This window comes from Corella eumyota, chromosome 3, assembly GCF_963082875.1.
Source record: "Corella eumyota chromosome 3, kaCorEumy4.1, whole genome shotgun sequence".
Lineage (NCBI taxonomy): Eukaryota > Metazoa > Chordata > Ascidiacea > Phlebobranchia > Corellidae > Corella > Corella eumyota.
In genome coordinates, this window is record NC_137492.1 from 18715659 (window position 1) to 18738833 (window position 23175).

Here is a 23175-nt window from a genome sequence, read left to right on the forward strand (position 1 = left end):
TAGTCAAGAGTATTTAGTATTTCTTTCGACAGAGCGTGATTAACTGACTTATTGTTTGAACAGTTTCATGAAGCGTTAGTTATTTAAGTGCATGACTATACACATATCAAATCATTTCCTGGTAAAGCACGACCTAGTCAATAGAGTCCATTATTTTAACAACAGCACAATAGTTAGCCATAAAACAATTAATTATAATCTAGTTAGCAGGCCTATATTTTTATAGATCTAATTCAAATGAAGTCTAGTTAATATATTGTAGGTAATCTAAACTGCTATTCGCATTCGTTGTTTGTATTAACGAATATGTGAAGTAGTTTAGAGTATACTTAGCTGATAACTTATTCCATTACGAAATGTTGTACATGGTTTACATAGCTTAGTATAGGTACAAAAATTTATAATAGTAAAGAACCTAAAATCGTAAAATCTCAATGTAATGTTACTGTTTATTACAGTAGCCTAGTTAATTATTGTTTATTGGCCTATAAGAAATGGTTTGATAATAACCAAGTAAGACAGATAAGACAGTTAGAATACATAAGGGAATCTTATGCATTATACACAGTCTGCGTGGTATTACTAATCTATAATTGATGCAAACCGTACTTAGTGTGCCAGTCAAGCTATTGGTATAGTGCGCATTAAATGTCAGCAAGTTGTTGTATATATAGAAGGTTAAAACAAAGCATTTGTATAATTACCAACATCTGCGTTATAAGAACGTTCGTAACGTTGTTAAGAAAAAAAAGTTAAAAGCCTATTGTTAACATGTATTTGAACTAGCTATATAATTAGAAGTTTTACTTATACAGTGTGTAAATAGATTAAGTATGTACGTACAGTATTATTATATAGCTTTAAACTCGCTTATATATAAAGTTTACTGTCAATTACGTCACTTCCTCAACTTAACCCTTTTCCTTTTTCCTATACAGATATATTTATAAGGTGTTAATATAACATACTCAATGGTAGAAACAATTATGCGAAGTGAATTAGCAGTGGATATTATGAGTGTTGCCGATTTCAGCGAAGAAGGTCACCAAACTGAGGACATAGTTCATCTACTTGAAAGTAAGTCGACGATTACTTAATCTTTTACACGTTCTTTTAACAAAATCAGGCAGCCTATCTTATAGTTCAAATAATTAAGATTTACTGTTATTGACAAGGCTGGTCTTAATATTTCTGTTGATATTTTAAATAAAAAAACACGATTTAAAATTAAGGCTGTGGCTTTGCTTAACCACACAGCTTGAAAGGTCATGGACTTGTGTATAAAATAAAGATAATCCTAATTCCAGATTAGACAACAAAGTCAAAATACCAATAGTGTCATTGTTGTTATTGCTTAAAAAATAATATTTTTGCCTTTACTTACCAAATGAAGTAGCATTTATAGCTCAAATTTACTTTATTATATGATCAAAAATTTAAACATTTAATTTTGTTTCTAGCATTACACGAAAAATGTGGAAACTTTGAGAAAACCTTTGAAGATTGGCAGACCAAGTTCAGTGACGTAACGACCGACGAAAATGCGGATGAATACTCTGAACTTCATTCTACATCCGCACCTGTCGATAAGCCGGCACTGAGACGCCGTCGGACGATAGGATCAAACCGAAACGAACGCAGCGGCGGTTTTCAGAAAAGGGAAAGCACCTCGTATGAATTCAACGAGAAATTGTTTGAAGTTGATTGGGAACTGAATAATTCGGAAGATATACCCGAAACGTAAGTGATGGATATTCTAAACGTAACTCAGCTATTAAAGAAACAATTTGTACAGCATTCACTTGGTTATTTTTATCTAAACCCTTTCAATTCTATGTACTTCTTTTGAAATCTATTTTTAACGTAAAATTTTAAACTTTAGGCCTATGAGTGATTTACTTGAGCGCCTTCGTGAAACAAAAGAACGAGTAACTGCACAATGTAGTCAGATAAATGACACCATTAATGACGTAGACAAGGGAGTAGAAGAGAATTGTAACTTGAGGGAGAGGATTGCAATGGCGCATCAGTCCCTTATTTTGCTGGAGAGAAGGCAAGAAAAGTTAACAAGAGAAGCACTACATGAAAGTTGTAAGTTTAAAACTTGATTTTTAACAGAATTGAACCCCATCCTTTTAAACTTAACAAAATAAACTTACAATAGGATTTCCTCTTCCAACTATTTATTATTTTTCTATTTTTGCAGTTACTTCTAACCTTGATATTCGCAAACTTCACGATGAAGTCATCGAGTTAAAAATCCGCGACGCGCAGCACCAGGGCGACATCCAGCGGCTGATGGCCGAAAACGCGAGACTGAAGTTAAAGCTTATGGAAGCAAGATGCAGAAACTCAAGAACAATGCAAAACGTAACTTCGCTAAACGAAAAAAATACCAAAGAGGTCAAAGAAGAACCTGTCACCCCCAAATATAACCCTTTACCCAGTACATCGGCAGGTTTATCGAATTTGGGACAATTAAATGTACCTGTATCGCATGGAGTTATCCAAAGAGCTGCCATGCCATCTTTTGTGCGTCGAAACGAGTCTCTAAGTTTAATCAGCTCAAGTGACATTGTACTCCATGAAAACACCGCTAATAAACGAAACCAAAGATGTCCCCTATGCAATAGCCAGTCACCAACGGAAGACGACGAATTTAAATACGAAGACGGAGTTTTCCAACAGCCTAATACTCGAAGTATCGGTACTTCAACGGCAGATATTGAAAACATAGTCGCTTTACGTAGTACAGTATGTATTATGGGCATATATCTACCTATACCTTTATTTATTGCATGTACACTAGATACTATCGACCAGAGTATGGCAGTTATTGGACGCGTTTGCTTTGCCGAATTTCCCCCGTTTAACGATGGGCTACGGAGAGGACAAACTGATTTGTTGTGCGCTTTGCATGAAATGCGAAGAAGTATTGCAAATTATAACCAATAGGTTTTATTACTAGGTTATAAACGCTTCCCTTTTTCATTTAAAATAGTTCAATATTTATTTTTTGTTTCTAGTTATTATTTTTTCTGCTATTTTTCACTGTGACAATAAAAACAAAAAACTTTACTTGAATATTTTTTTAGAGGTATACATGTACTTAGTTGGATCAAATTAACAATGTATTATTAGTCATCCAAGTTTAAAAAACCTTGGTTATTCTCTACATAAACTAACTAACAAGATCTAAAACAAGGTCTGTAACTGTTTTAAATTAAAATAATTAGGAGCTAAAACTAAAAATTTAAAACTGAAAAAAGAACTGCTTCACTTACATTTCAATAATACTTCTTTTAGACTTCTAATATTTTCTAATTCGATTCAGTTTTCCTGAAATTTTTTATTAGAATGAATGTCAAAAAACGTATAAAACAAGATAGCAAGATAATTACAAAAGAACATAATAAAAAAGTTAGTTTGCCGATATATTGTATTCAGATATTATTCATTTCTTTTAATTTAGCTTTTAAAATCGGGGCTAAATTGTAATAAAAAACAAAATTAGCTTATGTGTTATTAAGTTTTACAAATAACATCATAAACCGTTTTAATTCTTTTAAAGATTTTAGCAAAATATTGCTTAAATGTTTTTTTTTGGCAGTGTTTTTTATGTGTATCATATTCTATCTACTGCCTCCAACATTAAAATAGAATTTCCTCGCACCACAACCATTCCTATGGTTTCTATCGAACCATCTTTTCGCTTACCAACTGCATCGTCGATCACCAAATTCATGAACGGATCAAATCCTCTTAAGACTCCTTGGATGCTTCTCCCACCATTTAATTTTACTAAAAAATAGTAAAGTAGCACAATTATATAAGCCATAGAATTTATAAACTATTGTTGTTTATTGTCCATATATTTCTCCATGAATATAAGAAACTTTAGTTCTTGCACACAAAATTGTAACTTAAATAAATAGAAAAACTAAATTAAGAATTATTGTTTACATTTTTCACAGGGCAATTAGCAGAATTATAAAATTCGAATTAAGATCTGTGAATTTGTTTGGTAAAATACTAGATATTGTTATAAGGTCAGTAAGTCTTTAAAACTTTAATTGCATTTCACTATCTCAAACTCATTTGATAATTAATAAAAAAACATCACATGGAAATTTTTTTTAAATGGTTGGTGCAAACAAAATAAAACTATTTGCGTATCCATTAAAATATTAATAAATATATAAAAATCAACACGAATTTGTTAAAAGTGGTACTTACAATCTAATTTCTTGTCCATAAACCTAAAAAGTTAAAAACGTAAATTTGTAAACGGTTATGAATATGGTCATACTAAACTTATATAAATATTTTGGTTAAGAATAATTTTAACGTATATTTTACACCTTATAAGTTTCAAAACTACTTACTTCTTTAACTCAGGTGGATGTGCTTTACTCATTCTGATATTTACAGATATAAATCCTAAAAATTACTCAAAACAAGCGAAATTTTAGGAAAAAACTTGAAAGTTGGTGGCGAAAAGTTCGAACGACACACGAATTTACTTCCTTTAGATGGAGCTATTTTATTTTTATAAATGGACGGGTACTCTGTTTAACATTATTAATAAATAAATTCAATAATTTAAATGCAAAAAATTAATTAAATAAGATAAAAAATTATTAAACATGTTGTTTTACTACATAAAATATGATTTATAAGTAATGCGTTTTTCATAAAGGCCGTAAGGAATTTACTACCATCACATTCTTTCCATTATCAGATTATCTATCTCTCTAACGCTTAATAAAAATAGGTCGATATTAGATTTGCTTAGCCATTGTGGTCTTTTGTATAGTTATACTTAGATATAATACTTTTTATTGATTGGTATGTCAGCAGCTGCAATCTACATTCGCAACGTCAAGATTTATTAGCAATAAACAAACGAAGAAACGACCTTATGACCCCCTATACCAAAGCTATTTGTTTCAACCTTTGAAAGCATTTTAATAACTTTGATGTTACTATCAGATTGTGGTTAGTTGTTTGATCTGTCGTTAGTATTGTTTGAACAGCTTATTTATATACGTATGGTATAAGAATATGGTAAAAATAAATCTTAAAATTGTGTTTTTAATTTACGAGTATGCTTATATGATTTTAGAAAAAAAGATTACGTTGTTGTGTTTTTGCCGAGCAGTTGTTACTTAAAAATATTTATTAATAATATTTACCTTGCAGATGTATGTAAATATATAAAGAATTTTAATATGGATCCGGTCAAAAACATTTGTGTTTTGGCTGAAGGTCTGTTTGGATGGTTGAAGGTGAAAAATGAAGATCTATCAACATTAATACTACAAAGTTCTGCAGATATAAGAGACCTACAGCAGAGACATAACCACCATGAGATGATAATACTAGAATTAGATGCTAAGCGTGACGTTATTCAAAATACAATTCACAATGCAAACTTCACAGTTTCAAATCAAATAAATGAGGTTGAAACAAATAGCTTTGGTTCATTAACTACAACAGATGGAACTCCTGTTCAAATTTCGGAGAACGAAGAGGTTCTTAAAGTACTGCAAAAACTGGTCGGTGATTTAACCGAGGAATGGAATTTGGTTTGGAAAAGGAGCAAACAGCTTTCGCAGAAGATTGACGAACTGCTCCCATCTGTTCAAAAATTATGGGATCTTATTTCTGCTTCCACTGATTTGTTAAAGGAACTGGAAGGTATTCGAGATACCTGGAAAAGTGTTGGTGAGCTCGCTGTTGAATCATTGCAAGAACATATTTTAAAAATGAAGCAATTTCACTCTGTTTCAATTCAACCACTTTCCAACCTTGTCACTGAACTGGAGTTACAATTAAAAAAGCTGGAAGAGACACATCCTGGTCTACCTTCGAATGTGACAAATAGAGTCGATGAGATAAAGATGAGGTGGAAGTTGATCCAGATTTACTGCAGTGAGAGAATAAAACAACTGATTGATGCTGTTCGCGATTTTGGCCCAAACTCTCAACTGTTTTTAACAAATTCTGTGGAAGGCCCTTGGGAGAGATCAGTAGCAGTGAACAAGGTCCCCTATTACATAAACCACCAAAAGCAAACAACTAGTTGGGATCACCCAAAAATGGGAGAACTAATGGACTCTATGGGTGATTTAAATGATGTTAGATTTTCAGCATATCGAACAGCGATGAAGTTACGACGATTACAAAAAGCTCTGTGTTTGGATCTGCTGCCATTACGAGCTGCAATTGCTGCATTTGATTTGCACAAACTTAGCTGCACTGTTAGTAATCCAATAGAAAATAAACGCATTGGAATATTGGACATGATTGGGTGCCTCACTACACTCTATGATACTTTGGAGCGAGATTATTTGAATCTTGTTAATGTTCCTCTATGTGTTGATATGTGCTTAAATTGGATTTTAAATGTTTACGATACAAAGAGAGAAGGTAAAATAAGGGCATTGTCGTTTAAAGTGTGTTTGGTAGCGTTATGCGATGCAAAATTAGAGGACAAATATCGCTACATGTTTTGTCAAATATCCCCAGACACAGGGTTCGCTGATGAAGAAAGCCTTGCCTTGTTAATTGAAAATATAATGCAAATCCCCTGGCAGTTGGGAGAAGCCAGTGCTTTCGGGGGTTCAAACTCAGCCCCTAGTGTGCAAAGTTGTTTTCAGTTGGTGGCAAATCGACCAGAAATTGATGCCGCACAATTTATTGATTGGATGAAATTGGAACCACAATCTTTAGTTTGGCTGCCGGTTTTGCACAGACTCGCTGCAGCAGAATCTGTTAATCATCCTGCAAGATGTTCGGTTTGTCGGGAGTTTCCCATTGTTGGTTTACGATATAGAAGTTTACGCCACTTTAATTATGATGTATGTCAAAGTTGTTTTTTCTCTGGCGGAATTGCAAAGGGAAATAAATTTTATTATCCGATGGTTGAGTATTGCATGCCAACTACATCCACAGAAAACTTTAAAGATTTTGCCAAAGTGTTGAAGAACAAAATCCGCCGCAAAGGCAACAAGAAAAACATTGGCTACTTACCTGTACATGCTGAGAAATCAGTACCAGTAAAGTCAATCACTGTAGCAAATACGACATCTCCATCTGGAACAACACAAAATGGCTCCTCAAACGTTGATGTTTTGGTTTCACGTAGCAGTACAAACTCTCAAAATAGTGACTCACTATCTCCTGATACCCACCAAAGAATTCAACAATATGCCAACCGCCTAGCTGACCTTGACCAAGATTTGTCGATTCACTCTACTACAGCCACAGAAGGTTTAGGAGAAGAACATAAATTAATCCTTGAATATTATGAAACTGTTGAAAACACTGTACAGCCAAATGAAACGAGGCACTATCAGCAGCGACATTCAGCAATTTTTAACCAAAAACCTGAAGAGCGACCATTTCGAGTTGATGATGTTGATACCATAAAACCTCCTGTGCATATATTTCCTAGTACAAGTCAATCGATTAGGTCACCAGATTTATCCTATATACCACCAGACTTATGCCAACCCACTCTTGATTTTTCTCAAGCTTATCTGCCACACCGAAAAAATAATTATGAAAACTACTCAGGTGTAAATGTGTCAAGTCCACATGAAAATGGATTGGATACTCAAGCAAGCATGTTTAAAGATCACAACCAAATAATTCAAGAACAACTGAGCGAGTTACATGATCTTATGGACGAAAAGCCTCAAGAAAAAACGAATGATTTATACCCACCTGCCCAGTCTTTCCTCAGTGACGGGGTTTTTAGATCACCTTCTAGTTATATTAACCAACTTTTAGCTGGCACTGACAACTTAACACATGCTATGAACGAAAGATTAAACTTATGAATTGTTGCATATTTTTTAACTGCATTGGTTATGCTTAAAAGGGTAATTTAAAGGGCTTTAGTTTTCTTTACTGCATTACACATTATTCTGTACATTAATTTTTATAGGAATATACTTATTTATTAGTTTCTTGTCGATTTAAAATGTGTTACTTAATGATGGTTATAACCTTAAAATAGTGTAGGGCCTGTTTAATGTTTGGACTGGTATTAGGAACAAGTAACTGTTTTTTGCTAATTTATATATCTTGATTTTCTTCCTTTTAATTGAGTTAAAAAATTTTTATCCAACAACTTTGGTGACATTTTTAAATCATAAAAATGTAAAGTAAAATCTAACTGAACAACACCAGCACCCCTTGCCTAAACTTATTTATTTTGCGCATGCACTAAAAATATACCACCTTAACTTATTAATTTTAAGTTTTTGCTAACAAAAAATAATAGAACACGATAATTAAAACTTTACCTAATTAATAAAATAATAAATAGGTGCCAAACAACTTTACTGTAAATTAAATAGTGTCTATTTTGTAAATCAAATTATGGTACACATTTAAGATTTTTATTATTGTTTATATTTACTCTTGCACTCTTTACTATAAATATAACAATTTTTTTACTGTTCACCTCAAACTTTTTTGAATCAAGTTGATATACAGTTTACAAACTGTTTATTTATGAATAAATATTTTTCTTTTATTTATTAAATGTTTTTTTAATATGGGAATTGTATCCAAACTATACAGCATCTAGGGTAAGTTAAAAAGAAATGTGTAGTTGAAATATGTGATTTATTGGATTTCTTTATACCTGCAAAAAGTGTTATGCAGACTCCATATATGTAAGGATTATGGCATGACACATGGACTCTTACTTTAATTATATATTATACTAAAAACCTATTAAATTTAAGTTAAAAAAAGTTTGAGGCAGTCTAGCAAGCAAAGTTAATATTCGTTTTTCAATATGTGCTTACTTGTTTTGGAGCAAAAGTTCGAGTTTTTGACATGGGTATTTTAAATTAGTTTATAGATAGCAATTTTTCAATAAAAATACTTTTTAATCTTTATTAAAACATGTTCAGGCAATTTACTGCGAAACGGAAGTAGGACCTTCTGTACAGAAGATTAAACGAGCTTACGACATGCCCAAACGTTTTTCTCTAAAAAAATATAAGCTCTTTTCGCTATGCATCAACGGTATCTCTATCTCCTTTACATACATTCTGAAGCATTCATGCCGTAGTGATATACTAGCTACTAGTAATTCAGTTGTGGTTAAAGATACAACGTTTGTACCCTAGTTTGTTTACTAAGAGCAGTTAAACTCAAAGTTCAGTTTTTTATTTAACGAGGCAGGGCACAGTAAACTAAAACGGACAAAAAATGGATGTTATAAATGCGATACTAGCTTCGAAAAATCAAAGAGATATTTTATCTTTAATAAAAGGAATACGGAATGGAATTGCGTAAGTAATAGTGACGTAAATTAAATCGAATTTATTACGTATTTTGGCTTTGATTTTTAACTAACAGGGGTAACAATAAGTAAAAATAGTTGGTAGTAAAATTATTTTAATTTTTTATTTTAGATATGGAATTAAAATTCGTTTTCCCCATGCCCTGGTTATGACATTTTTGTTCAAAAATGCAACGTAAGTTTTACAAATAATTGTGTATTTTAATGAACCTAAAATTGTTTTATTCTTAACGTTTTTTTTTAACTCTGATTGCTGTTTTTAGCTTCAAGGAAAAGGTCAAGTTAATATTAAAAGCCACTTTCCAACATGCTAAAAACCTGGCACATTTCACATTCTTATACAAACTGATAACTACAACATTGGCAAAAATGGGAAATCAAACAACACCAGCATATGGTGGAGCCAAAAAGCCACTTCATGTTATTGCTGCAGCTTCTTTTGCTGGTTATTTGGTGTTTGGTAAAAACAACCCAATCAACATGCAGGTAAAATATTATTTTTTTGTATATATCTTTATCCTCCATGTAGGAAGTTCGAATGCACGACCTAAACATAGAGTAACATAAGTTACTCTGACCCAGTCTCGAGTTGCCTGTGGCAGTTTGGGATATTATAGAGACTATAATTGCCCGGTAATTATGCTGCTGATTAAGTGCTGGCTCAACAGGAGTTCATACCGTTTATAGCGCCTTACTCAAGGGCGCTACAGCATGAGATCAGTGGGGATTGAACCCACGACTTCATGTGTGCTGTAGCAAGTTCTTACCACTACACCCTGCTGCCAGGATTGAACCCACTACCTCATCATGGGTTTGATCCCCATTTATTTTGTCCTAATTCATGTAAAGACTTGGTTGGAAGAACAACAGTTTATTTAATAATGATAGAAAACTGTTGTTTTGACAATATTGTTTACCAAACGAATGTGTTTTAGATCAACATGTACCTTCTATCAAGAGTTATTTTTGGTATATGTCGTGTGTGCTCAGAGAAAGGTTATCTACCCAACACTGACCTTGAAAAAGGTGGAAGAGATTATTTTCCAGTATTTGCAGCTGCTGTGTGGGGAATAGTTCTGTATTTGTTTGAATATCACCAGCACACCTTGCAGCCATCTTTACAGGCTTCTATGACCTATTTGTATAATGATAGCAATGTCTGGCATAATATTGTAGATTTCCTTATCTATAACCGAATGCCTGCCCCTTAAATTCATTATGTTTTATAGTCTTCATTAAACAATTATTTTTAAATCAGTCATGTTGTAACACAGTACTATGACAACATATTTCTAGTTAATTTTAGGAAATATTTTTAATAAAATATGCAATTATTTTTATTTTTTTTAAATCTTTATTTATTTTATTGATTTTAGAAAGTAAACGAACTTAACAGCGTACTTTTTGGCAGTGATTGTTTTATGTGTATTTTGTTTTTATCATTTTATTCTTTTAAAATTGTTTAATTAGGAAATACAATTAATATACAAGCATAAATTGTAAATTGTGAGGTTTGTAATAAAGTTAATGTATAGTTTAATCCCCCAAAAGCTTTTAGTTTTTATGTTGTAGCAATTTGTAAAGCAATCTTCAAATGCCAAGTTTTGTAAGTGTTTAAAACTTAAAATGTAGTTTTTTTATAATTATAATACAAGTCCAGGACTTGTACAACCAATATTAACTTGCCACATTGTGTTTTAGAAAAATAGAATCCTACTAAAATATTATTTTGAAAGTTCTAGTATTTTTTTGATGCAATATTTTACAGTTTGTTAAGAAACATGCATGATAAATCATTTTTAATTTTTCAAAAAACAAATGATTATAATAATATATGATTTCTATGTTGTAATCGCGCAATGCTTGCTCGCTCTTTCCAAGTTTTTTCTTCGCCATTAACGCATTTTTGTTATTCTGGATTTTGTTTGTATAAAATTAACAGCTAGCACAGCAAGGGTTAATTTTTTTTAAACAGCTATGTCTTACAACGGGATAGGATTGGATACTGTAAGAGGCAGTGGCACAAATGGCTATGTGCAACGGAATCTTTCGAATGTTCGACGGGTTCGCGAAAAAGTTGGTTTCAAGACCGAAGAGGAACTAAATAAACTGGATTCAAGGTTTGATTTTTATTTATGCTACACTGTGTAAATATTTGGGCATTGTGGCATTTGTTAACGGGTAAATTTAAACATATTAAGGTGATTGAATTCATGTTTTTTAGAATGGAACGGCCACCTAATGCTGAATTGTTGCAGCATGATATGAAACGGAGAGTCGAAGTTAAGTGCATGGAGTTAAGGGTAAGGATTATCATTAGTATTGCATCTAAATAAAAAAAAAATAATATTTGATATTTTTTTGCTAATGTATAGAATGCAAAATATTTTATTTTGCATTTAGTTTATTTTATATTAACTTTTATTTTTTTAGGTTTTAATGGAAGAGCAAGGGTATGATGAAGATGAAATCATAAAAAAGATTTCTTCCTTTAGAGAGATGCTTTCGGAAAAAAATACCCTTCTTCCAGGAAAGGAGGACTCTAGTGGTCGACGAGTAATTACTGAAACTCATCAGATTGCAGAGATGAAGGAGCAGGAAAACGAGAAGCTTCGGTCAGCTTTTGGAATCAAAAAAGATTATGTAAAAGGCAGTGCTTTTTCTGACAGGTTGAATAAACCAGAACCTGAGGAAAAAGAGCCTCGTTATCAGATGATCAGGTCACCGAGCCGATCGCCCTCACCGGAAAAGAAAAAGGAATCAAAGAAATCTAAAAAATCAAAGAAGAAAAAACCTTCAAAAAAGCGAAAGCACAAAAAGGACAGCTCCTCTGAAGATAGTTCTGAAAGCGAGGAAAAAGAGAGAAAAAAGCGAAAGAAACGAAAACCACAAAAATCATCTAGTGATGATTCAAGTTCAGATTCTGATGAAGCTAAACCTGTTACAAAAATAGCAAAAATAGAGAAACTTCCGACCAGTGAATCCAATGACTCGGAGCCGGAAAAGAAACCAACTCAAAGCAGAAGAAGCCCTCCAAGGCGACAATCTAGATCTCCAATGCAAAGAGGACGCAACAGAAGTCCTCAGCAGCGGTATAACAGAGGTAATTTTCAGCGGAGAGATGACAGAAGCAACTTTCAGCGGAGAGATGACAGAAACAACTATCCAAGAAGAGATGACAGGGACAGACAGCCTTACCGTGGTGGTAGAGCTAGAAATGAACCTACCAGGAACAGATATGATGACAGGCAAAGAAGTAGACATGATTCACCTGAAAGAAGAGGTCAAGGATCAAGGGATCGTCACAGATCAAGAGACCACTCAAGATCCCCTGATCGTAACAGAACAGTTGAAAAACAAAGATCTAAATCTCCTCGGCAGCAAAGGAAAGCACAACCACTTGTTCGAAGTCCTTCTCCCCTGGCAAGAAATATCAAAGATGATCCATCTAGTGATTCTTCCAGTGAAAGTGATCACGGGAAGTCCAAATCTGTAAAGTCTAAAATGGTACCAAGCAGAAAAAGCAGACCCTCATCCTCAAGTTCTGACAGTTCCGCTGAGGAAAAAATTAAACATGATAAAATGCCAGGAAAAATATCACCGAAACGGCAACCAAGGGATTCTAATAAACAAAGGAAAGAAATGTTGAAGAAGCAAGAAAGTTCGTCTTCAAGTGAAGATGACACAGTTGAACAAAAAAGATCCAACCGTCCAGTTGTTAAAAGTGATCCAAGACATGAAAAACCTAAACCGAAAAGCTCGTCATCATCATCATCAGAAGCAGAAACAAAAATAACCCAAAAGTCGAGAGTGCAAATTCCAAAAAAGCGTACACGATCCTCCTCATCTGATTCTTCTCCGGAGAAAAATATTCGAAAAAGATCTGAACAAAAACAAAGAAATGGAGACCAGAGATCTTCTAATGACAGGCATCACACAGAAAGTAAGAGAACCACACAACCGAATCGGCAGTCAGCTCGTGCTACAAAACCACAAACTAGTTCTTCTTCAGATGAGGACGAACCTAAAGTTTCCAAACAGCAAGTTCAAAAAAACAGAAGACCTTTGTCAAAACCTGCTTCCCAGAGCAAAGTTAGCTCCTCCAGCTCAAGTTCCAGTGATGAAGAACCACAACCCAAAAAACAACAACGAGTCGTACAAAAACGAAAACCACCGTCAGCTCACAGTTCGTCATCGAGTGATAGCAGCTCTGATTCTTCACCTTTAAGAACTGCCCAGTCATCCAAAACTAAGAGTCCTTCTGTTGAGCAGCTTGTAAAGACACCTACATTAAGCCCAGTACCAAGACAGTCACCAGAAAAACCACACCGACGATCCAGACCAGTCAGATCTCCATCTAAAACTCCACCCAGAAATTATGCAGATGTTAACAGATCAAGAGACCGTAATGCTGATCGTCATTCATCAAATGCAGGTCGTAGAGGACGACATATTCGCAATTCCCCCCCAAGACATCAACAAGGCAGACGATCTCCTCGAAGAAATGTCTCGTCGAGGCGTAGATCCCCATCACCTAGAAGAAGACAACAACGATCAAGAAGTCCTATTCGGAGAAATACTTCAAGCGATAAGCGTAACAGTAGAGGAGGAGGAGGTGAAAGAAAACCAAGGAATACCCGACATTCTAGATCGCTTAGTTATTCCCCATTGAGAAAGCCAAATAAGAAGTCATCGAGTGAAGATTCTTCATCTGACTCATCTTCCGATTCCTCATCTGCTAGCTCTTAAATTTAAAAAAACTTTACGATGTGTTAAACGAAAACAATGGCTGTTAAATGTTGTTAACCTATTTTTTAAAAAGATGTACAGGTTAAAAAAATGAGTTTAATTAAAGTGACAAAGAAATGAATTTTTCATTCCAGAAGATGATGTTGTTTGGTAGTTAATTTTATTTTTGTCCAGCTCTTTAAAATTTAATGAATTAAGAAAGATTTTATATTATAAGTTACTGCACCACCATCGGGATTACAAAACAATCATTTAACTAAAACTTATGTAAAGTATTTAATTATTTGGGTAAAATAATTATGTTATGAATTTAAAATAAGTTGTTTTTTTTACTGACAACGCCATTCATTTTATTTAAACTGAATGTTTAAAAAATGTTCATTTGTAATTAATTAATCATTTGTTTAAAATAACTGGCCGTTAATAATTTGTTTTTTTTGCTTCTGTATTTATCATACCAATAAAACTTATCTTTTAAGGTAAGGCGGTTCTATTTTGCTTGGTTTTCAACATAAAAAATTTGCTAATCACTGTTGCTTACAAACTATGAATAAGAAATAATAAACCATTCTTATTCTTTTTTATTTACATACAATTTTTTTGCACCCCACAATTTACAAATATAATTTAATAAGTTCATCACTAACTGCTGATGGCGTAAGGACTCCCAAATCAGTAATTAATAAACTTATGAGAATTGGAGGGGTATAATCAACTTGTGGGTGCTCTCTACATAAATCAACATTGTCCTGTTGCAAAACAGAGGCTTTATATTTAAATGAATTTGGTAAATCCAACTGGTTGAGAGGATATAATCGAACAAACTTAAAACTTTCCGCCAAAACATAAACTGGTTTGTTTAAAGCCTTGGCACAGAGTCCAAGTTGGTAACTTCCGATTTTGTTTATAATCCCCCCATTTTCAACAACTCCTTCTGCTCCAATTAAAACAAGATCAACACGCTCCAATACGTAACTTGCAGCAGCATCAAGTATTATGGTAACAGGAATATCATGTTCACTTAAAGTTTGAGCCATTTTTTGACCAGACATATCAGGACAAGACTCTGTTACATAAACCGAAAAGCGTTTTTTAGATTGTGCTGCTTTTATCAAAACACTCGCTACAACTCTGGAGCAAGAATGGGTCATAATCACTGCACCATCTTTTATAAAAGGCATTCCGAGCTTGGCAATTTTTGGTCGGCATGACAACACATTTTGAAGAAATAATTCTCCTCGATGGATTAGGGTTTGTTTCACCTCATGAAAATCTGGGGATTCTAGAGAAGCAGCTAAAGTGATAAATCTTAGAAACAATTCAGATCCTGATGACACAGAGGTACTAGCTAAGCAATCAGTTCGGATGAGTGTTTTAATCGCTTTCTTAAGATTTTCAATTAATCCCACCAAAGTTCCAGTGGTATCTTGGCGTAGACATTCTAGCAAGGTTTCAATGGCGGCAACAGCAGAAGAAACATCTGTATTCTCAAGTTTCTTGGTAAAGTATTCTGATATTTTATTGTCGTTCATCTTTGGAACTTGTAATTGGATCTAAAAGAGAAAACTACAAATTATATATTCCATAGATCAATTAAATTTATTTTTATTCATATGACGTTTAATGAATAAATCACAATAACGTGGTGTAAACACTTTTGATCATATACGCAGGCAACACTATTAAAAAGCTGTAGCACTAAAACAACGTGGGAAGAAGGGGAATTTTTGGCGGCCATTTTTAGTAAACAACGAAAGTAGTCATTACCGAAAAACTTAAAATTGTGCATAAAGAAAAGGAGAGATGGGAATATAAAAATATAGTTTAATGTAAACATTTTTATGTTTTTAAGTCAGTAAGAATGCTTTAAACCTAAGACACTTTATTTATTTATCAACTATTTCAGTAAAACCGGTTACCACAAGCGCCATAACAACACAACGCGTTTCGCTTCATCAAGTTTTGTACAGTATCTGGAAAACACAAGTTTTTTTCTATAAATCACGCCTTTTAGAAGCAAAATGTCGGCTTTGGAAAGCTATTACGAAGCCCAAGCTTTTGAAGTCGTTAACAAAGCTATTGAAGCTGCAGTAGAAGCGATCGCCCGTGAAAAAACATACAATTTGGTCAGTAAATTACAATAGACTGACTGGCTGATAGATACTGTAACACCAAAAAATGATTTTTTAAATTATTATAGTTAACAAATACGCAATTTAGTTAATTAAAAATAAATAAGGGAATTATTTTATTGTTGTATATATTTTTGGAATATAAAACGAATTAATTGTTTTGCTATATATCTTGTTCTGTTAAAACTTAAAAAACAATTTGTTAAAGATAGGCTAATATTGGTCAATCTATTGAGTTTAAAGATGAAGAATTTGAAACTCCAAATATAGAATGGACTCCTTGCAAAAACTTTACTTCTGGAGAGGGCGTAAAACAGATTGAAGAATTCGTTAATGTATGTTAGGTGTTCATCTAATTACAATTAATATTATATTTGTTTAGTTGAGGTTGTGGGTTTAATCCCCACTGCTTCCATGCTGTAGCGCCCTTGAGTAAGGCACTATAAACAGTACAAACTCCTGCTGAGCCAACATTTAATTAGCAGTATAATTATCGGGCAATTATAGTCTCTATAATATCCCAAACTGCCACAGGCAACTCGAGACTGGGTCGGGGTAACTGATGTTACTCTATGTTTAGGTCGCGCATTCAACCATTCAGCATCGAGGATAAAAATATATACAAAAAAATTAAATTATAAAATGTTGTGTTATTGTGTCTTTCTAAAATGTCTATTTAAACTAATCTTTTAACTTAATTTATGCAATTTCCTAATGATATAAAAACTAATACCAAAAACGTTTGGTTTACCCTTCTTTTTCTCTGTGTACTATTTAATGCAATAACTTTTTCAATGACATCTTAATGTGGATGCAGTTGAAATATAAACCAGAACAACATGTTATGATGCCTAGTGTTTAACTTTTGTTCTATGCCTAGTGTCTAACTTTTATTCTATGGTTATTGTGTTAATTATGAACAGAAAATTTAACTTAGCTTTAATAACAGACATGGAAAAGGGATAGTGCTTGGTTACATTGCATTGACTACTTGGGAGAAGAAGATCATGATTATGACACCAGATTCAAATATCGAGTAAGATGGAGTGTTCCAACTCGTCGTAAACCAATTCCAAGGGCTACTGCATGTGTCTACTTTACATTGTATGTCTCAAAGATCAAGCCAGACGTAAGTTAAATAATATATGCAGTGTATTCAAATTTCTTCTTACTAATAACTGAATTTTTTTCTAGACTTTACCTATTGAAGTGTATTATGTATTTGAAGGGAATAGATTAGTGCACAGGTAAGGATTAAGTTAAAATAGAGTGTTTACTTATTGTTAGCTAGAGAATAATAATAACATAACCTTGTTTTTAATGCTTATAGACCAGGACGATCACGGTTTCGTGAAATTTGGCTAAAAAACATTATTGAGAGCAAAATAATCAGCATGGAAAAAGTTGACTTTTAAACATATTGAATTTTATGAAGTCTGTCTTATGTTAAATATATTTTCTTTATTATTTTTTGTAACCCTACAAATAAATTTATCTTATTGTTAGTAGCTTTTTTTAATAAATTAATACAATTATTTTAGTACCTAAAAAATGTTATTAGATGTCTATTGTTTATATTAAAGTAGACCAGAAGTATTGTTTAGTGACAATTTGATTATGATAACACATAATATAGGAATTGTTACACCCACATATAGTCATTATTTTAAACGTGGGTGTTTAAAATGAAGGGTTCTTTATTATATTGCGTTATTTCCTAGCAGGAACAACGTAAAAAGAACAAGTTATGATAATATTTAAAAATGTGCATAAAGAACAAAATAACCAGGCTAATATTTACAGTAAATATTGGTAGTTTCAACGGATGTTGGTACGCAAAATATATGAAATAATTTAGAGGAGCACAAAAATGTGTTTATTTAGTTAAAAGGTCAGTCGGCCTTTGTTGCCTCCATTCGTTTATTTGACAGAACAGGTTTCTTTTTGGTTGCATACCCAGTAAATATATAGTAAAAATGGCCTTGTTATTTCGCATTTGACGATACACTTTTCATAAACTAATCACGCGATTCTGTAAAGTTTATTAGAAGGTTGTGTTTTGTTTGTACATACTTAAAACAAACATTTAAAAAAGAATTCGTATAAAGCAACTGTCCTTGAAAACTGAGAAATTAAAAAAGTAAGTTATTTAAAAAACAGGCGTTCGTATAATGTACTAAAACAAATTGTAAGACTTTATTGTTTTAATATTTCTATGTGTTAACTTAACAAAACGACATAACGCTTGTGCATGCACATGTAACAATGAAAATCTCAGGAAATGAAATTGCGCTCTGTGTATACCTCACGATAGAGTGATACGGATATATAGTAGTGCTATTTACAATAACAATTATACCCTTTTAATTACGAATTACTAATATTTGTGCTATGCATTTAGCAGTCTCATCTGGGTAGTATAACTAAAAGATACAAGGCTAATTTTTTCAGCTAAATCAACCTGTTAAAGTAGGGTTTTAGGAGGTCATAAATTACTGCTGGATATTATCTTTAACTAGTTGGTTTTGTTTACTAAGGTATATGTCTTACCATTAAACAGTTAGATAAATTTATAGGCTTGTCAAAATTAAAACCCATTACCTTAAATGACACTGGATTTCTATAAATAATAAAATTGTGGTCTTTTTTTAAGAAGTTTGGATGACCTTCTGGCAAAGTTAATTATCGACATGTTTTGTATTTGTTTATAACGTGATTTCCCAAAACATTTTTTTCCACGTCATTAAAATCAACATCATTTACAAATTCCTTTATGTAAAAAATTACGGCAAATCAATTAAATAATTATTTACTTAAAGCCATTGTTTTAACTGATATAAAGTCATTAGGCTTCTTATAATCAGCAAATTAACAAAAACTTTTACGTATGCTGTGGTTCGCGTTTCAAGGCTGAAGTTATTAGCTTTTACAGCAATCGAGGCCAGTTAAACAAAGGCAAGGAAAGGTTATGAAAATTGTGCTTGTTTTAATGACGTCACTATATTTATCAGAGGTTTATAAGTATTGCAAAATAGTGCGGAAGTCGCGCACTTATAATTAGTCAGTTTTACGAGGTTTTGAAGATTTCGAAAGAGTTTTTTTAACATGGCAAGAAGCGACAGCAACAATGTAAGAACGACTGAAATATTGTACTAAAAAAATTAGGCCTAAAAAATAATATAACTTTGGTGTAATTTTTATTTTTCTTTTAAGGACCTCGCAACGGTAGCAGAGTTCTACCATGGAAAAACGGTTGTTTTAACTGGAGGTACTGGGTTTTTGGGCCAAGGCGTGGTCGAGAAATTATTGAGAACTTGTCCTGGGATCAAAGAAATTATAATTCTGATTCGTCCAAAGAAAGATGTACCACCAGAAGAAAGACTTAAAGAGCTGGCAACACAACCGGTAGGCTAACAAAACTAATTCATAAAAAACATATATTTGTATCTTTAAAAGGGTACTTAAAAAATATCTAAATTAAATAAATTGCCCTTAAACCATTTTAAATTTATTTAATACATTCGTTTCAGGCGATTTTGATTAAGTGAATTTAATAGGTCAATTTGTATAATTTGAGCTAGTTTGTTTATGAAATAAATGTTATTTCAGGCATTCAATAATCTGCGAAAACTTGACCCGCACTTTGCCGAAAAAATCTCGTGTATGGGTTGTGACCTTGGAGCCCCAGGTCTTGGGTTAAGCAAGGAAGATAGAATGAAACTTATCAAGGACTGTAATGTATTTATTCACTGTGCCGCTACTTTAAAATTCACAGAGCATCTAAGGTAAGCATTTAAAAAGTTTTTGGTAAACTTAATGATTATGAATTCTCAATAAAAAAACTTGTGTGTTTTATACGGAAGCGGTGTATTGTGCTTTAAAATCTGCAGTTTAAACTGTAACCTTAACGCCTCTGTCGAAACCATGAATAAAACTTAACTTTACTTTGCTTTGTTTGTCAGTCAATATACCTACTTGTGTTTAGACTTGCGTTTGAGGTCAATGTTCAATGTGTTCGAAAAATTGTCGACCTTTGCCATCAGATGTATCGATTGTTCGCACTCATCCACATTTCAACAGGTAATCGTAATCTTTATTTGCACTAAACTGATAGAAAAGGGCAACATAGGTCAACTCTGGGTTAGGTTTACTCTAAACTATTGGCCCAATGTAGAATTCTAATGCATAGTTTTTTTGTTTTTTTTATTTACAGTTTTATTTTAAGAGCAACTTAATAAACAACGACTATTTTGACAGCTTATTCAAACTGTGACATCCACCATATTGAGGAAAAAATTTACGACCCACCAATTGATTACATCGAGTTGGAAAGATCTTTAAAATGGATGGACGATGAAGCTATTACTGCAGTAACTCCTCGACTACTTGGCAAAAGGTTTCATACATTTAACATTAATCGTTACATAAATTGCCATTGTACATGACATTCAATTCATGCTATTTACGATGAAGATATTAAATGAGAACTTGATTGTTTTATTTAGACCTAATACCTACACACTGACAAAAGCTTTAGCCGAAGATGTCATAGCCCGAGAAAGTGGAAATCTACCAGTTTGTATCGTACGACCAAGCATGATAATAGCAGCGTTAAGTGAACCATTACCGGTTAGTATTGACACCTTGCTTTAAATTTGTTTAATTATGCTTAGTGTCAACATTTGTTTAATTATGCTTCAAATTTTTACCAAATCCTGCCGCTATACCAAATCAACAATGCGAAGCTAGGTTTTTTGGTAACGTTTTAAGCATATTCCTTTGTTGTAGGGATGGTGTACCAACGCTTATGGACCTACTGCGTTTGCTGCTGCATATCTGAAAGGACTTCTTCGTTCCATGTTGGCAGATCCAGATATTGTAGCCGACTTGGTGCCGGTCGATCTAGTGGTAAACGGAATTGTTGTGGCTGGTTTAAAAACTGCGCAGGACCATATTGAACGAAGAAGATTGCTGGGTTATAATAGCGGCGGTGAAGATTACTTTTCAGGTATTTTTCTTAAACACATTGTAACAGTAACTTGAAAAAGGCGTTTTATTTGAATATGCGTTTAAAAGTGTCTAATTTCTGTTATTGTAGTACTTTTAAAATAAATATTTCATCTTATATTATAGGCTCTTCAACTGCATCAGAATCCATTTCGCAAAATATTCCGAAAAAGAAACTTCAATGCCAAAACAACAACGTTCCAGTCTACACCTTTAACACCAGTGGGTTAAATCCATTACACCTTCCCTTCTTCAGTAAGTTTATAAACAATTAATACCATAAATATTATTGGGTTTAGGGTTAAAGTTTTGTGTTTATTTGAACAGTAAAATACGGAACCTTCTGGGCTGAAAAGTATCCCTGCACTGTCTTGAGGAATCCCAAAGTGACAATTCGCAAAAACAAGTGAGTTTTTGTTTGTAATTATGCCTAAACTACCAATTTAAAGAACTACTTGTTAAAATTTCAATGTATGTTGTTTTTGTAGGGGGTTTAATAAACTGAGTTCTTATTCTGTAATATATTTTTTTTAGATTGACTCATAACACTTCAGTATTTTTTGAGCAAACCATTCCTTCGATAATGATCGACTGTCTTTTAAAACTTTTCAGACAAAAATTCAGGTAATAAATAACAAATTTTAATAAAATAATTATTACAAACTAGTTTTATATATCTTTTGACACAAATTTTATTTTTGAAGTAGTTAAATGTATTGTTAATATTGTACATTGCATTAATAAATTACATGTTTTTTTAGAATGTCGATTGTTAATCAGAAAATAATCACTGGTAATGAAGTTATGGAATACTTTTTTACAAATACCTTTACCTGGAATACTGACAACACTTTGAAACTAATGGACGGGTTGGCAGAAAAAGACAAAAAGGTAAACTTATCATTACCCTCAAATAAGCAAAATTGTTTGCTTTAAAATTGCATTTTTGGTTGGCTTAAGTGGCTTGTATAAATTTACGATGGTTTTGACCTTGAAGCGTTGTTTATTCTTTATTTTGAAAAGTAGATTTGAAATTATTTCTTGGGTATACTTTATTTAACAAATAGCATACATTTTTTTACCCTTGTTATAGAAAGGTCGACTTCACGGACTAAACATAAAGTAACATTATTTACCTCGACCCAGTCTTAAGTTGCCTTTGGCAGCTCGCGTATTTGCCGCATCAATTTGAGTAATACTATTGAAGAATAAGTTCAATGAACAATAAAAATCTGTATCTTAATGTATTTAATTTTTTTACAGGCTTTCAACTTCCGAGCTGACAAATATCATTGGTACGACTACATGGAACATTATGTGATAGGTGTAGGAAAGTACATCTTAAAAGAAGAGCATGGTGATTACAGCAAGCCAAAACAAACACTCAGAACGTAATACAAGTTTACAATTAACCATATTCGATCTATTTTTTACGGATTTTTAAAAAAAGTTATGTTTTTTTAGTGTAAGGATAGTAGAGCATACCTTCAATGCTGCGCTAGTTCTTGGAGCGGTTGGGATTGCTTCAGCTTACGGCTTAACCAGCGCAATCTGGGACTACACTTCATCCATTTTGGGCGACATCAGCATTGGAATTTTTTCTTAAAACCAACCCTCTATTTTGTTTTTATTATAAGAATGTTAAAGTGCGCTATATTAGCTGTTGTATTTATGCAGATCTTGTATAGCCAAGCTGTGTAATTTGCGTTTTATATGGAGATGTGTGTTGTATATAGGAAATGTACACAGCTGGTTTATGTTTTATGTAATTGCTCCGTTGTTTTCACTTGACCTATTAAAAGCTCTGTAATTGGTTTTATATTTTTTTCTTTACTAATTGTATAATTTTCCTGTGTTTTCTATGCGACTAACTTTAAAAATAAAAATATTTAATAAGAAAAAAAATGTTACGCCTGAACAAGTACATGTGTTTATGGTTACAAACGTAAACTTTCGAAA

At 32.8% G+C, this 23175-nt stretch overlaps 8 protein-coding genes across 8 annotated transcripts; 6 read left to right on the forward strand and 2 right to left on the reverse strand.

Annotated features, from left to right (window-relative positions):
- The first annotated feature begins 942 nt into the window (after positions 1–942).
- On the forward strand, positions 943–3020 carry LOC145745657 (uncharacterized). Its single transcript, XM_082563793.1, has 4 exons — positions 943–1077; positions 1461–1740; positions 1883–2091; positions 2207–3020. The coding sequence occupies exons 1-4, from the start codon at positions 972–974 to the stop codon at positions 2953–2955; spliced, it is 1344 nt and encodes a 447-aa protein (XP_082419919.1). The 5' UTR covers positions 943–971; the 3' UTR covers positions 2956–3020.
- Positions 3021–3350: 330 nt separating this feature from the next.
- Positions 3351–4521, reverse strand: LOC145745054 (small nuclear ribonucleoprotein G-like). The gene is made up of 3 exons (XM_082563043.1): positions 4386–4521; positions 4237–4259; positions 3351–3801 (listed from the first exon to the last, which is right to left on the reverse strand). Exons 1-3 carry the CDS (start codon positions 4415–4417, stop codon positions 3626–3628), a joined length of 231 nt encoding a protein of 76 aa, XP_082419169.1. The 5' UTR covers positions 4418–4521; the 3' UTR covers positions 3351–3625.
- A 698-nt stretch (positions 4522–5219) lies between these two features.
- LOC145745435 (utrophin-like) lies at positions 5220–8470 on the forward strand. The gene has a single exon (XM_082563514.1). The coding sequence runs from the start codon at positions 5232–5234 to the stop codon at positions 7845–7847; it is 2616 nt and encodes an 871-aa protein (XP_082419640.1). The 5' UTR covers positions 5220–5231; the 3' UTR covers positions 7848–8470.
- Positions 8471–9086: 616 nt separating this feature from the next.
- On the forward strand, positions 9087–10832 carry LOC145745438 (peroxisomal membrane protein 4-like). The gene is made up of 4 exons (XM_082563517.1): positions 9087–9317; positions 9441–9503; positions 9592–9814; positions 10264–10832. The coding sequence occupies exons 1-4, from the start codon at positions 9235–9237 to the stop codon at positions 10537–10539; spliced, it is 645 nt and encodes a 214-aa protein (XP_082419643.1). The 5' UTR covers positions 9087–9234; the 3' UTR covers positions 10540–10832.
- A 116-nt stretch (positions 10833–10948) lies between these two features.
- On the forward strand, positions 10949–14662 carry LOC145745436 (uncharacterized). The gene is made up of 3 exons (XM_082563515.1): positions 10949–11448; positions 11553–11631; positions 11762–14662. Exons 1-3 carry the CDS (start codon positions 11306–11308, stop codon positions 14075–14077), a joined length of 2538 nt encoding a protein of 845 aa, XP_082419641.1. The 5' UTR covers positions 10949–11305; the 3' UTR covers positions 14078–14662.
- LOC145745437 (translation initiation factor eIF2B subunit alpha-like) lies at positions 14574–15779 on the reverse strand. Its single transcript, XM_082563516.1, has one exon. It carries the CDS (start codon positions 15607–15609, stop codon positions 14692–14694), a length of 918 nt encoding a protein of 305 aa, XP_082419642.1. The 5' UTR covers positions 15610–15779; the 3' UTR covers positions 14574–14691.
- Positions 15780–16056: 277 nt separating this feature from the next.
- Positions 16057–17742, forward strand: LOC145745669 (A-kinase anchor protein 14-like). Its single transcript, XM_082563804.1, has 5 exons — positions 16057–16203; positions 16422–16544; positions 17159–17338; positions 17404–17456; positions 17540–17742. Exons 1-5 carry the CDS (start codon positions 16099–16101, stop codon positions 17622–17624), a joined length of 546 nt encoding a protein of 181 aa, XP_082419930.1. The 5' UTR covers positions 16057–16098; the 3' UTR covers positions 17625–17742.
- Positions 17743–19210: 1468 nt separating this feature from the next.
- Positions 19211–23104, forward strand: LOC145745627 (fatty acyl-CoA reductase 1-like). The gene is made up of 13 exons (XM_082563758.1): positions 19211–19338; positions 19423–19614; positions 19819–19994; positions 20195–20289; positions 20467–20605; positions 20715–20838; positions 20998–21217; positions 21343–21471; positions 21544–21622; positions 21751–21840; positions 21978–22107; positions 22480–22607; positions 22681–23104. Exons 1-13 carry the CDS (start codon positions 19315–19317, stop codon positions 22820–22822), a joined length of 1668 nt encoding a protein of 555 aa, XP_082419884.1. The 5' UTR covers positions 19211–19314; the 3' UTR covers positions 22823–23104.
- Positions 23105–23175: the final 71 nt, after the last annotated feature.

What these genes read in the sequence shown, in the direction of transcription:
- LOC145745657 (XM_082563793.1), top strand. Translation starts at nt 972, where the DNA reads ATGGTAGAAACAATTATGCGAAGTGAATTAGCAGTGGATATTATGAGT. An exon ending in CATAGTTCATCTACTTGAAA is followed by an intron (nt 1,078 to 1,460) that starts GTAAGTCGACGA and finishes TTTTGTTTCTAG; the next exon opens with CATTACACGAAAAATGTGGA. An exon ending in AGAAGCACTACATGAAAGTT is followed by an intron (nt 2,092 to 2,206) that starts GTAAGTTTAAAA and finishes CTATTTTTGCAG; the next exon opens with TTACTTCTAACCTTGATATT.
- LOC145745054 (XM_082563043.1), bottom strand. Translation starts at nt 4,417, where the DNA reads ATGAGTAAAGCACATCCACCTGAGTTAAAGAA. An exon ending in CATCCACCTGAGTTAAAGAA is followed by an intron (nt 4,260 to 4,385) that starts GTAAGTAGTTTT and finishes TTAACTTTTTAG; the next exon opens with GTTTATGGACAAGAAATTAG. An exon ending in TATGGACAAGAAATTAGATT is followed by an intron (nt 3,802 to 4,236) that starts GTAAGTACCACT and finishes ACTATTTTTTAG; the next exon opens with TAAAATTAAATGGTGGGAGA.
- LOC145745435 (XM_082563514.1), top strand. Translation starts at nt 5,232, where the DNA reads ATGGATCCGGTCAAAAACATTTGTGTTTTGGCTGAAGGTCTGTTTGGA.
- LOC145745438 (XM_082563517.1), top strand. Translation starts at nt 9,235, where the DNA reads ATGGATGTTATAAATGCGATACTAGCTTCGAAAAATCAAAGAGATATT. An exon ending in GGAATACGGAATGGAATTGC is followed by an intron (nt 9,318 to 9,440) that starts GTAAGTAATAGT and finishes TTTTTATTTTAG; the next exon opens with ATATGGAATTAAAATTCGTT. An exon ending in TTTTTGTTCAAAAATGCAAC is followed by an intron (nt 9,504 to 9,591) that starts GTAAGTTTTACA and finishes TGCTGTTTTTAG; the next exon opens with CTTCAAGGAAAAGGTCAAGT.
- LOC145745436 (XM_082563515.1), top strand. Translation starts at nt 11,306, where the DNA reads ATGTCTTACAACGGGATAGGATTGGATACTGTAAGAGGCAGTGGCACA. An exon ending in CTAAATAAACTGGATTCAAG is followed by an intron (nt 11,449 to 11,552) that starts GTTTGATTTTTA and finishes CATGTTTTTTAG; the next exon opens with AATGGAACGGCCACCTAATG. An exon ending in TTAAGTGCATGGAGTTAAGG is followed by an intron (nt 11,632 to 11,761) that starts GTAAGGATTATC and finishes TTATTTTTTTAG; the next exon opens with GTTTTAATGGAAGAGCAAGG.
- LOC145745437 (XM_082563516.1), bottom strand. Translation starts at nt 15,609, where the DNA reads ATGAACGACAATAAAATATCAGAATACTTTACCAAGAAACTTGAGAAT.
- LOC145745669 (XM_082563804.1), top strand. Translation starts at nt 16,099, where the DNA reads ATGTCGGCTTTGGAAAGCTATTACGAAGCCCAAGCTTTTGAAGTCGTT. An exon ending in GTGAAAAAACATACAATTTG is followed by an intron (nt 16,204 to 16,421) that starts GTCAGTAAATTA and finishes TGTTAAAGATAG; the next exon opens with GCTAATATTGGTCAATCTAT. An exon ending in AGATTGAAGAATTCGTTAAT is followed by an intron (nt 16,545 to 17,158) that starts GTATGTTAGGTG and finishes CTTTAATAACAG; the next exon opens with ACATGGAAAAGGGATAGTGC.
- LOC145745627 (XM_082563758.1), top strand. Translation starts at nt 19,315, where the DNA reads ATGGCAAGAAGCGACAGCAACAAT. An exon ending in CTTTTCAGACAAAAATTCAG is followed by an intron (nt 21,841 to 21,977) that starts GTAATAAATAAC and finishes ATGTTTTTTTAG; the next exon opens with AATGTCGATTGTTAATCAGA. An exon ending in CCAAAACAAACACTCAGAAC is followed by an intron (nt 22,608 to 22,680) that starts GTAATACAAGTT and finishes ATGTTTTTTTAG; the next exon opens with TGTAAGGATAGTAGAGCATA.